Source organism: Sinocyclocheilus rhinocerous, unplaced genomic scaffold (genome assembly GCF_001515625.1).
Source record: "Sinocyclocheilus rhinocerous isolate Xijiao unplaced genomic scaffold, SAMN03320098_v1.1 scaffold3377, whole genome shotgun sequence".
Classification (NCBI taxonomy): Eukaryota; Metazoa; Chordata; class Actinopteri; order Cypriniformes; family Cyprinidae; genus Sinocyclocheilus; species Sinocyclocheilus rhinocerous.
In genome coordinates, this window is record NW_015654499.1 from 243,899 (window position 1) to 256,139 (window position 12,241).

The 12,241-nt window shown below is 39.9% G+C and overlaps 2 protein-coding genes across 2 annotated transcripts in view; one reads left to right on the top strand and one right to left on the bottom strand.

Moving 5' to 3' along the window:
* Window positions 1-1,888: 1,888 nt before the first annotated feature.
* Window positions 1,889-9,509, top strand: LOC107717211 (nuclear receptor subfamily 1 group D member 1-like). The gene is made up of 8 exons (XM_016523893.1): window positions 1,889-2,240; window positions 5,224-5,541; window positions 5,627-5,715; window positions 5,891-6,035; window positions 6,617-7,317; window positions 7,406-7,591; window positions 7,703-7,913; window positions 8,483-9,509. The coding sequence occupies exons 1-8, from the start codon at window positions 2,189-2,191 to the stop codon at window positions 8,677-8,679; spliced, it is 1,899 nt and encodes a 632-aa protein (XP_016379379.1). The 5' UTR covers window positions 1,889-2,188; the 3' UTR covers window positions 8,680-9,509.
* Window positions 9,510-11,422: 1,913 nt separating this feature from the next.
* LOC107717212 (uncharacterized) overlaps window positions 11,423-12,241 on the bottom strand; it is a 6,348-nt gene continuing 5,529 nt past the window's right edge. Inside the window, exon 10 of the mRNA XM_016523894.1 lies at window positions 11,423-11,675. Coding sequence (XP_016379380.1) covers window positions 11,610-11,675 — 66 coding nt within the window. The 3' untranslated portion in view covers window positions 11,423-11,609. The remainder of the gene's footprint in view (window positions 11,676-12,241) is intronic.

The following is a 12,241-nucleotide window of genomic DNA, read 5'->3' on the forward strand; positions in this document are numbered from 1 at the left end:
CGGGATATTGGTTTATTTAAACTCAGAGGGAGTGTCAGCCACGTAAAAAAAGTGAATAACTTAAGTAATTTGTGGATTAATGCTTACTGGAGACGCGAACCGTTTCAAACGATTCAGCCGATTTGGTGAACTGGTTCAACCGGTTCACTAAGAAGAACCGGTTAAACCTAACGATTCGTTCACGAACCGGACATCACTAGCTATAAATCCACTCACACAAGCGATTACATGGTGTTTGGTCCACAGGTAACGTGATGTGCAAACGTGACGAAAACTTTACCATCTCGCTTATGCAGAGGCACTGTTATCCGTGTCCGCGATAGTCTAAACAACCAGCACAAAAATTCAAAAACTTGCCAATAAGATACAGTCCGAAAATACAAGCGACAGGCGTGGTCAGTTCACAACATCAGGCAACACTTGTGCAAACAGTTCTTCGCCACGCCAGTGAATCATCACGTTTATGTTTTGCACCCGCTTGTCACGTGTATGGTCACGCACTGTTCTTATACAGGTGAAACCGATTTTTCATACCCGCAATAAGGCGCCAGAATGATTCACGTGAATGCAACTAGCGGCTCATGCAGCGCCACCATGGTCAACATAATAGATGTGACTCCTTTTATTGCTGCGAGATGGCCTTTTTTTTTTTTTTTTTAAGTAGCACGGTTTTGTTCTCTGGCACGTGCCTGCCGGAGCCCCAAAAGAGGATAATGGTTTTCCAGAAGCTGGTGCGCTTTTCTCTAAGGGAGGCTCTCTATCTGGGACACAGTGGAAACTTACTTTGGGGGTAAATTGCTGTTTTGAAAATAACCATAAAATAGCTTCAAAAGCTGAAAAGGCGCAAAAAAATGGTCAAAATAACTCCAAAACACACGACTTTGTACATTTGGATTTTGTGCATCCTAACTACCTATTATAACCACACACACACATATAGGGCAAGATGGGGGGGGGAAGAAGTCCACCTTAAGAACAATGTCCATATACTGATATACACATGAGTTTAGCATAGAGGATCTTCTGAAGTCTCAGTATTGTTCTTAGGCTGTGGAATTATTAAATAACAACAACTTAAATAACAATGAATTCCAAAACACAAGCACTTACTTTTACGTTTACTTAGCTATCTAAATATGGACATTCCATAGACTTATTCTGTTTTTTTATACCTACCAAAATATGGTAGGTGCACACAATCTTATTTTATCCCATCCCCCATAACACAACTTTACATTAACACAACTTGACATTATGATTGTGTGTGCATCGTAAAAGTGATGAGCCTATATTTTTATACAACTAGTTATTAATAATAATATTATATATATATATATCATATACTTCTCTGCAATTTCTCCGTGTTTTTCTATGGAATAATCTATACACTTAGGTGATAATACAGAAGAATTCTCTTTTGCTGCCAGATAATATCATATCAGACATTAAACAAGTTAGAAATGGCACATTAGACATGATCTGTAATATTCACGTTTACATTTTTTTATGCATCGTTGCATTATTTTTGTAGCTAGAGCAAAGATCTTCCACCATTCTGAATAAATGTGCACGGAGTACCGATGAGTTTCACATTTACTTCCCCTTACTTTCACGTTTCACGCGTGAGACGCAAGAAACCAGATACAGTCATACAAACTATTCCTCTTGACAACAGACGATTTCAAACTCTTCATATTAGACTACATTTCCCAATGCCGCAGCAGCCACGTGCGCGGGGATTTTTTAAATTCGTACCGAAATGTGTGCTGGAGAAACTGTGTCACTGGGCCACGAGGCTCATGGGGTCACATGGACACATTTCGAGCCTCGTGCAACTGTGCGCCTGCGCTCATCTCATCCATGCGCCATAGAACGAGGCAAAAAGCAAAACCGGGTCGATTTGACAGAACAGTTCAGAGCGACACAGATAGGGCGAGTAACAGGCGCACTGGCGTATGATACCCTTTTACTGAATGAACCACATTTCCCTGACGTCTTTGCGCAGAGTTTCACATCTTTTCTCAGCATCTAGCAGATGCGCTCATATTTTATGCGGTTTTAGTACGGTCATTACGTGGCAGTTATGACTTTATCCTAAAGAAGAACCGATCTGTTAGAAAAACTGAAGTGCATCTGGAGATAGTGCATCTCTCGGGGTGTCGCATTGGAGATTCTGTCATAAACCTGCATGACTTTACTGGGGCTCAACATGACGACAGCAGTAGATACAAGCAACACAGGTGAGTCTTTCTAAATGCTTTTAGAAAAAGTCTCGTTGGTCATTTTGTTATTATTATTTTTCAGTCGCCTCTCTGCTTTTTCACTGTCAAATTACATGCTAGTAAATTTGTATTACGCACTTCTGAATGTTGCGCAACGGATCTACACTGTACATTTATAAGCATAGCTTGGTGCAGTAGAACGGCACAGATATATAATAATTTTCCTGCCGGACATGATAGTAAATCGATCTAGCGGTGTACCTCGTCATTTTGTAATAGCTTAATGACGCATGGCTCTGAAATAATCGCGAAGGTATGTTTAAATATGTACATAATAGCTTTTAGCGTGTGTAAATACTTCAGTATGCCTTCATAAAACGTAATACTTAATATGTGTGAAATGAAAACGGCTGTTGAAGTATGCATACTTTTATATGTTTCTGTCGTATTTGGCGTGATAAAAGTTCTGGATATAGCCTACATAGAATGTAAATACCCAACTATGGCAAGGACATCACGGGACATCACAGTGTTCTCGTGAATTTCGGGGAACTAGGTCATAACTGAAAAGTCAGGTGTACGGACATCCCTGTGATGCAGGCGAGCGTCGAAGATACTCTCTCGATTCACATGGACCGCCGTTCCTAGCCATGTGCTTTTTGTTTTCATTCTCCGCTCTCCGACTACAGCCATTGGTCAGCGCAGGCGCTCATTACATAATCCCGCCTCGCGCTGTGTTTGCCCTCCCAGCGCGAACCTGTGTGTGACGCTGCAGTCAGCCATGTGCGCGCTGCGATTGGACCGAATAGCGATGCGCGGGGCTGGACATCACGTTAACCCGTGTTCACTGCAAAAGTGGGACAAGAAATTGATCCACTTTAACGTAACAGTTTTTTTTCTCCCTCTGACATGAATACAGCGTCACAAAATATCCCCGCCTCTGCCTTTTATAGATTCTTGGACTTAACACATTTATAATGAGCGGAGTGTGGTGGCTAACTTTAGTTAATAATACAACTAAGAGAGGAAAATGTGTTTTAGAATTGGTTAATTAGCCTATGGATTTGTTTGTCCTTATCGAATATTTTCGACTCAAGTCTAATTGGATGAATCGCGTTCGAAACCGTTTGTTGAAATGACAGCTACTTATCGGATTACGCGGCTGGAATGCTCGATAGTGAATTGTCAGTCGTTTATTCAAAAGTCAAATATTTGATATATTTATATATTCAACGTTCTGTTGCTTGGCAACCGTTAACAGCATAGTTAACCTAATAAATTATATAACGTAGCGGGAAAAGGTTTAATAGTATTTTTTAATGCTTACTATTTATTGAGCGCTGTAGTTTTTAGTTTTAATCACGAATGAGAGGTTTTCCGGTTCGCGTCGTCTTCTGACAACACCCTTATTGTCGTAAATTCACCGCAACGCCCAGACTTGAGTGTTATGAAATGTAATGTGGGTTCAAATGTAATGAACCCAACGTAAACACTGACTGCGTTTATTAATGTAGAGTGTAAAAGGCTTGCTCATTGCGTGTAGGCGTAAATAAATGCTGAAGCTTTTTAAAAAAGCGGGTGTGTTTTGAGAGGCGTGGCTAATGAAGTGAGTCTCGTTGAAAGGCTGTTCTTGTGTGGCGCACGTGGAGGGGAGGCGTGCTTCCCCAATGATGCGCTTCAAAAGCTCACACGTGCGCGTGTTGTGCTCACACATTTCCTTTGACAGAATGATTAGGAAAGTCAGTGTTTGGACTGAAAAACAACCAGGAGCCAGAAAAAGCATGTTTTTGAGCATAAGCAGGGAGAAGATCTGAAACCACTGCTGCCATGTAACTATACCAGAAATATCCACAGTGCACTCAAAATTGCAGGCTAGTGGACATGCATTGATAAATCTAATGCCAGACAAGTTTTTCTGGAGCACCACAATGGAGTCAAAGCTACAGCACGTTTCCCTGTCTTGGCTCCACCTGACACAGTGACTTTTTGACCTTTTGTGCTAGTGTACAGTTGTTATGTAACATCTACACCAGTTTGCCTTTGACATTCAAAGCGCTGTAAAGATTATACTTGCAAACACTTCTCAATATAATTCTTAAAATTGACCTCTCAACTGTATTTACGGTATAAACTTTGGTCTCTCATATGATAATACCAGTTTTTAGCAATATCTATCTTTCTATCTATCCATTGCGGCATCATTTAGGAGAACAACATAAGCACAAATCTCACCAAAACATGGTTTTCCATTATGTGCATTGATGAGGTGTGCAGGAGGGAACTGTAAAACGAGAGCAAAGGACTGTGTTTAATTTCAGGGGACCAGAGGTTAGGAAAGGCAGAAGGAAGTACCAGACGCTAGGGAATAGTATACATGGCTAGAGTCAATGCCAAGGTTTAAACTTTAGAACACTGCGCTGTTCCTCAAGAGCAAAGTCCTCAAGACTAGTCTTATCTGATTTGAGCTGATGGACGCTAACGAGCAGGATCTAACTCAAACAAAACAGAGTTGTAAATATCATACATAAATGCACGTGGTTAGGCATGTGCTACTGACACTTCATGCAAGGTTGTGTGTTTTATAAACGGAAATAATAGACAAATGTGGCTTGTTCACATGGCACACTGGTGCCACTGAAACTATAAACCACTAAAAACGCCCTCTGAAGCACAAACTCAGGAAGAAAGGTCGCTGTAATTTTTTTTAAATGTCCCCATGCAGTTTACAATAACAGTTCCTAGAAAGTATCCCTGTTTTCCACAAAAACAGATTCTATAGCTCCCTCAGCTTCCTTGTTTCCATAGCGCCATCTGTTTTGGTGCAACTGCTTGTATAGCGGAGAAAAGTATTTATGGGAACATTTTAATGAGGATGTGCCCGCAAGATCATTTTAGGGAGGAGAAAAAATACCTGAGAACATTTTCAACTCCCTCTTTGTGTGTTCCCACATTGCAGCAATGAGGACTATCTAGTAAATGTGACTTTCTTTTCTGTCACTAGGTGGGGTAATATCGTACATCGGCTCGTGTGGAGGCTCTCCCAACCGCACCAGCCCTGTGTTCATGTACAGTGAGAATTCCAACAGCAGCCTACAGTCCCTTACACAACCCTGCTTTGGCTCTTCGTTCCCACCATCCCCCAATGGATCCCATGATTTCTCACGTATGTACACCAGCAGCAGTAGCAACAGCAGCAGCAGCTCGAGTTCAGGATCAGGAGAGGACGGAAACTCATCATGCTCTGGTGGATCCCCAAGAGGCCGCGAAGATGGTGGAAGTGCACGCAATTCACCCCACAAATCAGTTGCCACCCTTACTAGTAAGCAATAAAAAACATATTTTACCTGAATAATGTATAGTATGGTATCCAGGAGAAGGATTATAACATCTGGCTTTCCACCCAGAGCTGAATGGAATGGTGTTGCTGTGCAAAGTGTGTGGCGACGTGGCATCCGGTTTTCACTATGGTGTCCATGCCTGTGAGGGATGCAAGGTAAGACAACAGCATTGATTTACATACACATGCACCATTAAAATAGTGATGGCATTTTTTTTTTTAATCTTTTAAAAAGTTTACTAATTGTAAATATTTAATTTTTTTATAAAGAAGCATTAATTGGAAAAAAAAAGAAAAGAAATAACATTTACGTTATCTGCGTTGTCTGTAGGGGTTCTTTCGACGCAGCATCCAGCAGAATATCCAGTACAAAAAGTGCCTGAAGAATGAAACCTGTACCATTATGAGGATCAACCGGAACCGGTGCCAGCAGTGCCGTTTCAAAAAGTGTCTGTCTGTGGGAATGTCCCGTGACGGTAAATATCTATACAACCAAACTTAGAGAAATACAGAGAAACAGTTACAGAAAAATTTAGGGATGCGCCGATATTAGAATTCTGAATGCTACAGATAAGCCGATATCTTTCAAAAATGTTATAACCAATAAATACAAATATTAAAATTAATAAAATTTATTTTCTTTATTTATACTATTTAAAAACTAACACATGATTGTACAGTATAACAATTTATATTAACTCTGATATTTGCTAAATATTACACTTAAAAGTAATATTACTAATATTAGTATTAATATTAAGCAATATTAAAAGTAAAATATGTTTTTACGTTATTAGTGTTTGTTTGTAAGATTAACTTTGAAGCAAAAGATTATGGCTAAAGTAATGTAAAAATGGGGTAAAATGAGCACACACACACAACTACATATCCAATATCAGCTGATACCGATAGATTAAAAATAAAAATTAAATATCACCCGGTATTTGATATGGAACCATTATATCCTACATCCCTTGAAACTTTTCTAAACAGAGCATTGACATACAACATAAATATGACGAATCTGTGACATTTTCTGTGCTTTCTTAACCCCTAGCTGTTCGTTTCGGCCGTATCCCAAAACGCGAGAAACAGCGTATGCTGGCCGAGATGCAGAACGCCATGAACAACATGGTGAACATCCAGCTTCAGAATGAATTCCAGCTGGCGAGCATCACATCCAACACCCCCTGCTCTTCCTCTTCCTCATCTCCGTGCCCGCGGCTTACAGTGGGACTGCAAGCCCAGCCCCCCGCAGTGCCCATAGCACCGTCCCCTTCCCCTCCGACCCCAACCTCCCCATCGGTGCAGCTGGCTCGGAGTCCCCCATCTCTGACTTCTTCTCCACCACTGTGCTCCAGTCCAGGTGTAGACAAAACCATTGCTGCCATAACCAGAGCACACCGTGAGACCTTCGTCTACGCCCATGATAAGTTAGGTCCAGCACTGCTGCCCCAAAACGATGAGCTGGACAACCGAAGCAGAAACCGCTGCATGACTGAATACCACCTCAATGGCCACAACACCATCTACCACCATGATAATAATGTCGCTCATCACTGTAACAACTTCGAGGTGCCACCAGACAGTGGCCTCCATTTTCAAGCCTCCCAAGCACCTGGGCAACATCATCAGCACAATAACAACAGCCAGCGACCTCCAAACAGTAACCTCTTTGGCGTCCACCACAGTCAGGAGATGAACAGCAGCTCCCAGGGGCAGAACTGTCCGTGGAAAAAACGCAAGGAGATTCTGCTGGTAAGACCTTTGATATTTAAATCAATGACTCTAAAGGTGATTACCAAGTAAATAAGACTTGGAAGTGACGATGATTCCTTTTTTCCAGGCTTGCCCAATGAACATGCATCCTTACTCAGACCCCAACAAAACACCACAGGAAATCTGGGAAGACTTCTCTCTTAGCTTCACCCCAGCGGTGCGAGAGGTGGTGGAGTTCGCCAAACACATCCCAGGGTTTAGCACGCTACCCCAGAACGACCAGGTCACTTTGCTGAAGGCCGGAACGTTTGAGGTAAGTTGATGGTGTTTTATTTAAAACATCTGATTTGTGTCAAGACCACGATGCCAGTTACGCCTTGATGGTTTTACTAAGTGCGTATTTGTTTTTGATTATCTCCTGCAGGTCCTCATGGTGCGCTTCTCCTCTCTGTTCAACGTAAAAGAGAGAACCGTAACGTTCATCTCAGGCATCACTTACAGCCTGGAGGCCCTGAAAAGCATGGGCATGGGCAATCTGCTGGGAACCATGTTCGACTTCAGTGAAAAACTCAATGCATTAGAGCTCTCAGCAGAAGAACTGGGGCTCTTCACTGCAGTCGTGCTGGTGTCTGCAGGTAGGTTGCATACTAGTGTTAAAGGGAAAGTTCACTCAAAAATGAAAACTGTGATCATTTACTCACCCTCATGTTGTTCCAAACCCATAAGACTTTGGTTGATGTTCGAAACACAAATTCAGATATTTTTAATGAAACCTCAGAGGTTTCTCTTCCTCCATTGAAAGTCTATGTAACCAAAACTTAGAAGATCCAAAAAAGTCATTGTAAAACTAATCCATATGAATTGAGCAGTTTAATCCAAGTCTTTTGAAACAATATGATCGCTTTATATGATGATTTATGACCTTTTGGTTACCTGGAACTTCAATGGATGGACAGAAATCTCTCGGGTTTCATAAAAATGTCTTAATTTGTGAAGATCAACCAAAGCCTTGAGTTTGAAACAACATGAGGGTTGATAAATGATGACAGAGTTTTCATTTTTGAGTGAACTATACCTTTAATAGGATAAATCAAATCATGTCATTCCAAACCTTCAAAAATATCTTTCTTCTGTGGAACACAAAAGTACCTTAGTTTGATCTACTAATTAATTCAATCTGTCATTGTTTGTTTCTGTTGCACAGACCGTTTTGGCATTGAAAACGTGAATTCAGTGGAGATGCTTCAGGAAAGTTTAATCCGGGCTCTCCGAACCCTCGTCAGCAAGAACGCCCCTAATGACACCTCCCGATTCACCAAGCTGCTGCTCAAACTTCCTGACCTGCGCACGCTGAATAACATGCACTCAGAGAAGCTGCTCTCTTTCCGCATTGACGCCTGAGGTTGCAAGAAGCTGGTGAAAGTGGGTCACTGAAAGACAGAACGGGCACAAACATTAGAACTCTTTTCCAAGAGAACCCACCAGAAAGCAAACTCATGCCTAAGGTACTTAAAAGCACTTGATGACACATTTAAAGGGACGCTTTGGTGTCTAATGGTCGGTCAGTCGGTTTATGGCTTGATAACCATATAGGGCAGATTAAAGGGTCCTTGAGCCAATTTCAGTACTTACCTGAAATGGGTGGTAAGATTAAGCTAATAATAAAGCAGACAAAAACACTCACATTTGGACTGCATCTACATGGGGAACAAGTGCAAAATGCCTCTTGCAAGGAGTCACAGCCAGGCCAGAAGGATCTCCAGGCCACTTCCAGAGAGGGGACGACAGCACAAAACCGTCAAGCGTCTCCTCATACCCAGTCCGTCCTGGGTTCCTGCTATACCCACACTCAGAGAAAATTATGATCATTGTAACTATAATGCAAGCTATGCGTGGTATGAACATTCACACACATTCACATCCCTGTGACTTTGTAAAATATGTGTAAATATGATATACATACTTTAAATGTTTTAAAATGTATAATATATATATATTTTTTGTAATGTTCACATGCTCAACACAGATGATAAATCTATTCAAGCACAGATATATAAGTAGAGTGTATGCATATTATAGAATATCAAGACATGTATTTCAGTTGTTTTCTTCATAAAGGCATTTTATGAAACAAGAATGTAGTGTTTTATCTTTTTCAAGTAGATATCTGGAAGAAATATCTCTATGTAATGTTTTTAACTTGCATCTTGAATAAATGTTGGTTTATCTGTACTGAACACGTTTATTACATAAAGTACTATATATAGTATACTAGGTATACTAAGAAGTTGCTTTTCAATGTCAAGAGAGCACTAGGCAAAATGTATCATCGCTGTCCTCAATAGTAAGGTTAAGGTGGGTCCTCTAGTGGGAGCTGATGTGTGTACCAAGTATGGAAGACAGAAAATTATGCCAATTCTTTTCCATAAGCTCTAACATTAAACAGGACTGAGAATTAAACTAGTACTTTATGTTCAAAATTTTGGGATCAGTTCAATTTGATAATACTTTATTCAGCGCAAAAAAAAGAAAGAAATATAAATAAATAGAAAAGTTAATGTATATTGTAAAAATATTTCACTGCACACATATATGTGTGTGTGTGTGTGTGTATATATATATATATATATAAAACCCCAACCCCAAGCATTTGAACGGTTATACATAGATCAAGGGAAAAAAGTGGAAATTTACATACGTGACATTAAATAATACTGAATCCTTAACACACAATAGAATCACTATACCTACCACAGGAAATACAGGAAAGTTTTTGCAAAAAGTTAAAACATTCAATAACAGTAAACACGAGTAATCAGAAAACATTGAGCAAGTGAGGGAAAAAATGGGGAAAAAACACAATACCTACCCTCATTAATTATAAATCAACTCATTACACTGACTTGAGTAAATACTACCAAGAAATAAACTGGCACTTTTTTAAAATGACAAAGCGATGTGAAACGAAAAAAGGAAAGTATGTTCAATTAGCTATGCAAAAAAAATACTGATTACGAGATACTACAAATTCTGTATAAGATCTTTTTAAGGCTTTTATTACATACACAAAACCAGATTTTATTCAGGATAAACCAGAGGGACAGAAAGCAATAGTTTACTGAGGTGATTACGAAGGACTCAAAAGGTCAAAAGTCATTATCTGATCTAAAAAGGTGATTGTCTAAGCACATCACGTAGTCCAGGCCCTTTCTTATTGCAGGCACCAGAATAAACCAAGAATATGCGAGTGCTCTCCACACACATGGACCCAGAACTGGGTCATTGTGCCCTCATAATCACTTTCACAGCTCCCTATTGGCCAAATCCAGAGCAAACCTCACATCTTATTTGGCCAATGAGAGCAGCTCCTGTTGTGCAGCGCCTGACGGCGGATAACTAGTTCAGAAAGTGGAGTCATGCTCTAAGTGCCAAGTGGAGTATGTCAGAACAACCACAGGAAGTAAAAAATGACTGTGAATTTGATCTCTTGTTTCATAACAAGCCCGGGGGTGGCCAGAAGCCAACGTGATAGCAGCTTTTCGTGTCTGAGATGGAAATATACAACACTTCAGAAGTGAACAATGATTCTACACAACTGTTGTGTAGTTAAAAAAAGGGGGGATTAAATATGCAGGCAGCAGAAGAACAAACTTGAGTCTCCAGATATAGTCTAAATCGTTACCTAACCTGTTATGTCAGACCATAGCGGATGGAACCATATGCATGTGATGCTTTTCACAGGAAGTGCTGCCCTCTAGTGTGGAAAAACAAGAGCTGACTGTAAATCAGAGGGAAGTGAAAACCGGATGCCATTTAATACATTTTAGATTCATTTTATGTACCTTTTTGTTTTTTTAATAGACACAAACATGACATTTAAACTACACTGCTGAGAGATGTCATGTGACCTGTATTTACTGAGGTGAACAATGCAGAGCTCTTTGCTACTTGAAAACATACAGTATGAATCTTAAATTGAAAGGCTGATTTTTCCAATCCTTTGGCACCAGTGTTGGGGGTAACGCATTACAAGTAACGCTAGTTACGTAATCAGATTACTTTTCCCCAAGTAACCACAGGTTATTTATGCAAATAATAATTATAATAATAATAATAATAATAATGGCAGTCTGGGTTGGTTAGATAAAGTCTGAAAATACTTTATGACTCACAATGCAGACACAAACATTCATTTATATGTAGTATAAACAATACAACTAGAACTGTACAATGCAAATGGATTATGTGTAATATAATAGACTCTGACACAGGCCTTGACATTCACGATGAAGTCAAACCAGAAGATCAGGGCTGGAGTAAATTTTGTGATGTCAGATGTTCGGATTGGAGGAGAGAAACTCAAGCCACTCTGTCAGAACAGGATGTTGCACCGGGGGCTGAAAACAGTGATGCATGAATGAACAAACTGAATTCAGAAATGGCAGAGAAAAACATTGCAAGGATCTGAGCTGGTAACATCATGGCCTCCTATAAGAGGGGATATACCAATTACTTGGCTTGGGAACATTTTCAGAAAATGCTGGGTCTCAGTGCAGCATGATAGCCTCTCAGCTATGCTCACATCACATGCAAAAAGACCAATCTATTAAACGTGCATTAAAATGCAATTCATACATTCAATGACTTGAATGCAGCTCCTCTATGAGGAGCAAATTATGTATTAAAAATAATTTTGATATTTTTGGAGGAGCATTAAAAAAGTTTAAAAAAATTATACAATTGTTCTGATATCGTAATAAAGCAATAAAATAATAATAAATAATAATAAAATACAGCATCATTAAAGGGGTCATATGATGCGATTTCAAGTTTTCCTTTCTCTTTGGAGTGTTACAAGCTCTTGGTGCATAAAGAAGATCTGTAAAGTTGCAAAGACTAAAGTCTCAAATTCAAAGAGATATTCTTTACAAAAGTTAAGAGTCAGCCACACCTACCTAAAACG

Coding starts and splice junctions, on each gene's coding strand:
- LOC107717211 (XM_016523893.1), top strand. CDS start 2,189: ATGACTTTACTGGGGCTCAACATGACGACAGCAGTAGATACAAGCAAC. Junction 7,318..7,405: donor AACGCAAGGAGATTCTGCTG/GTAAGACCTTTG, acceptor CCTTTTTTCCAG/GCTTGCCCAATGAACATGCA. Junction 7,914..8,482: donor AGTCGTGCTGGTGTCTGCAG/GTAGGTTGCATA, acceptor TCTGTTGCACAG/ACCGTTTTGGCATTGAAAAC.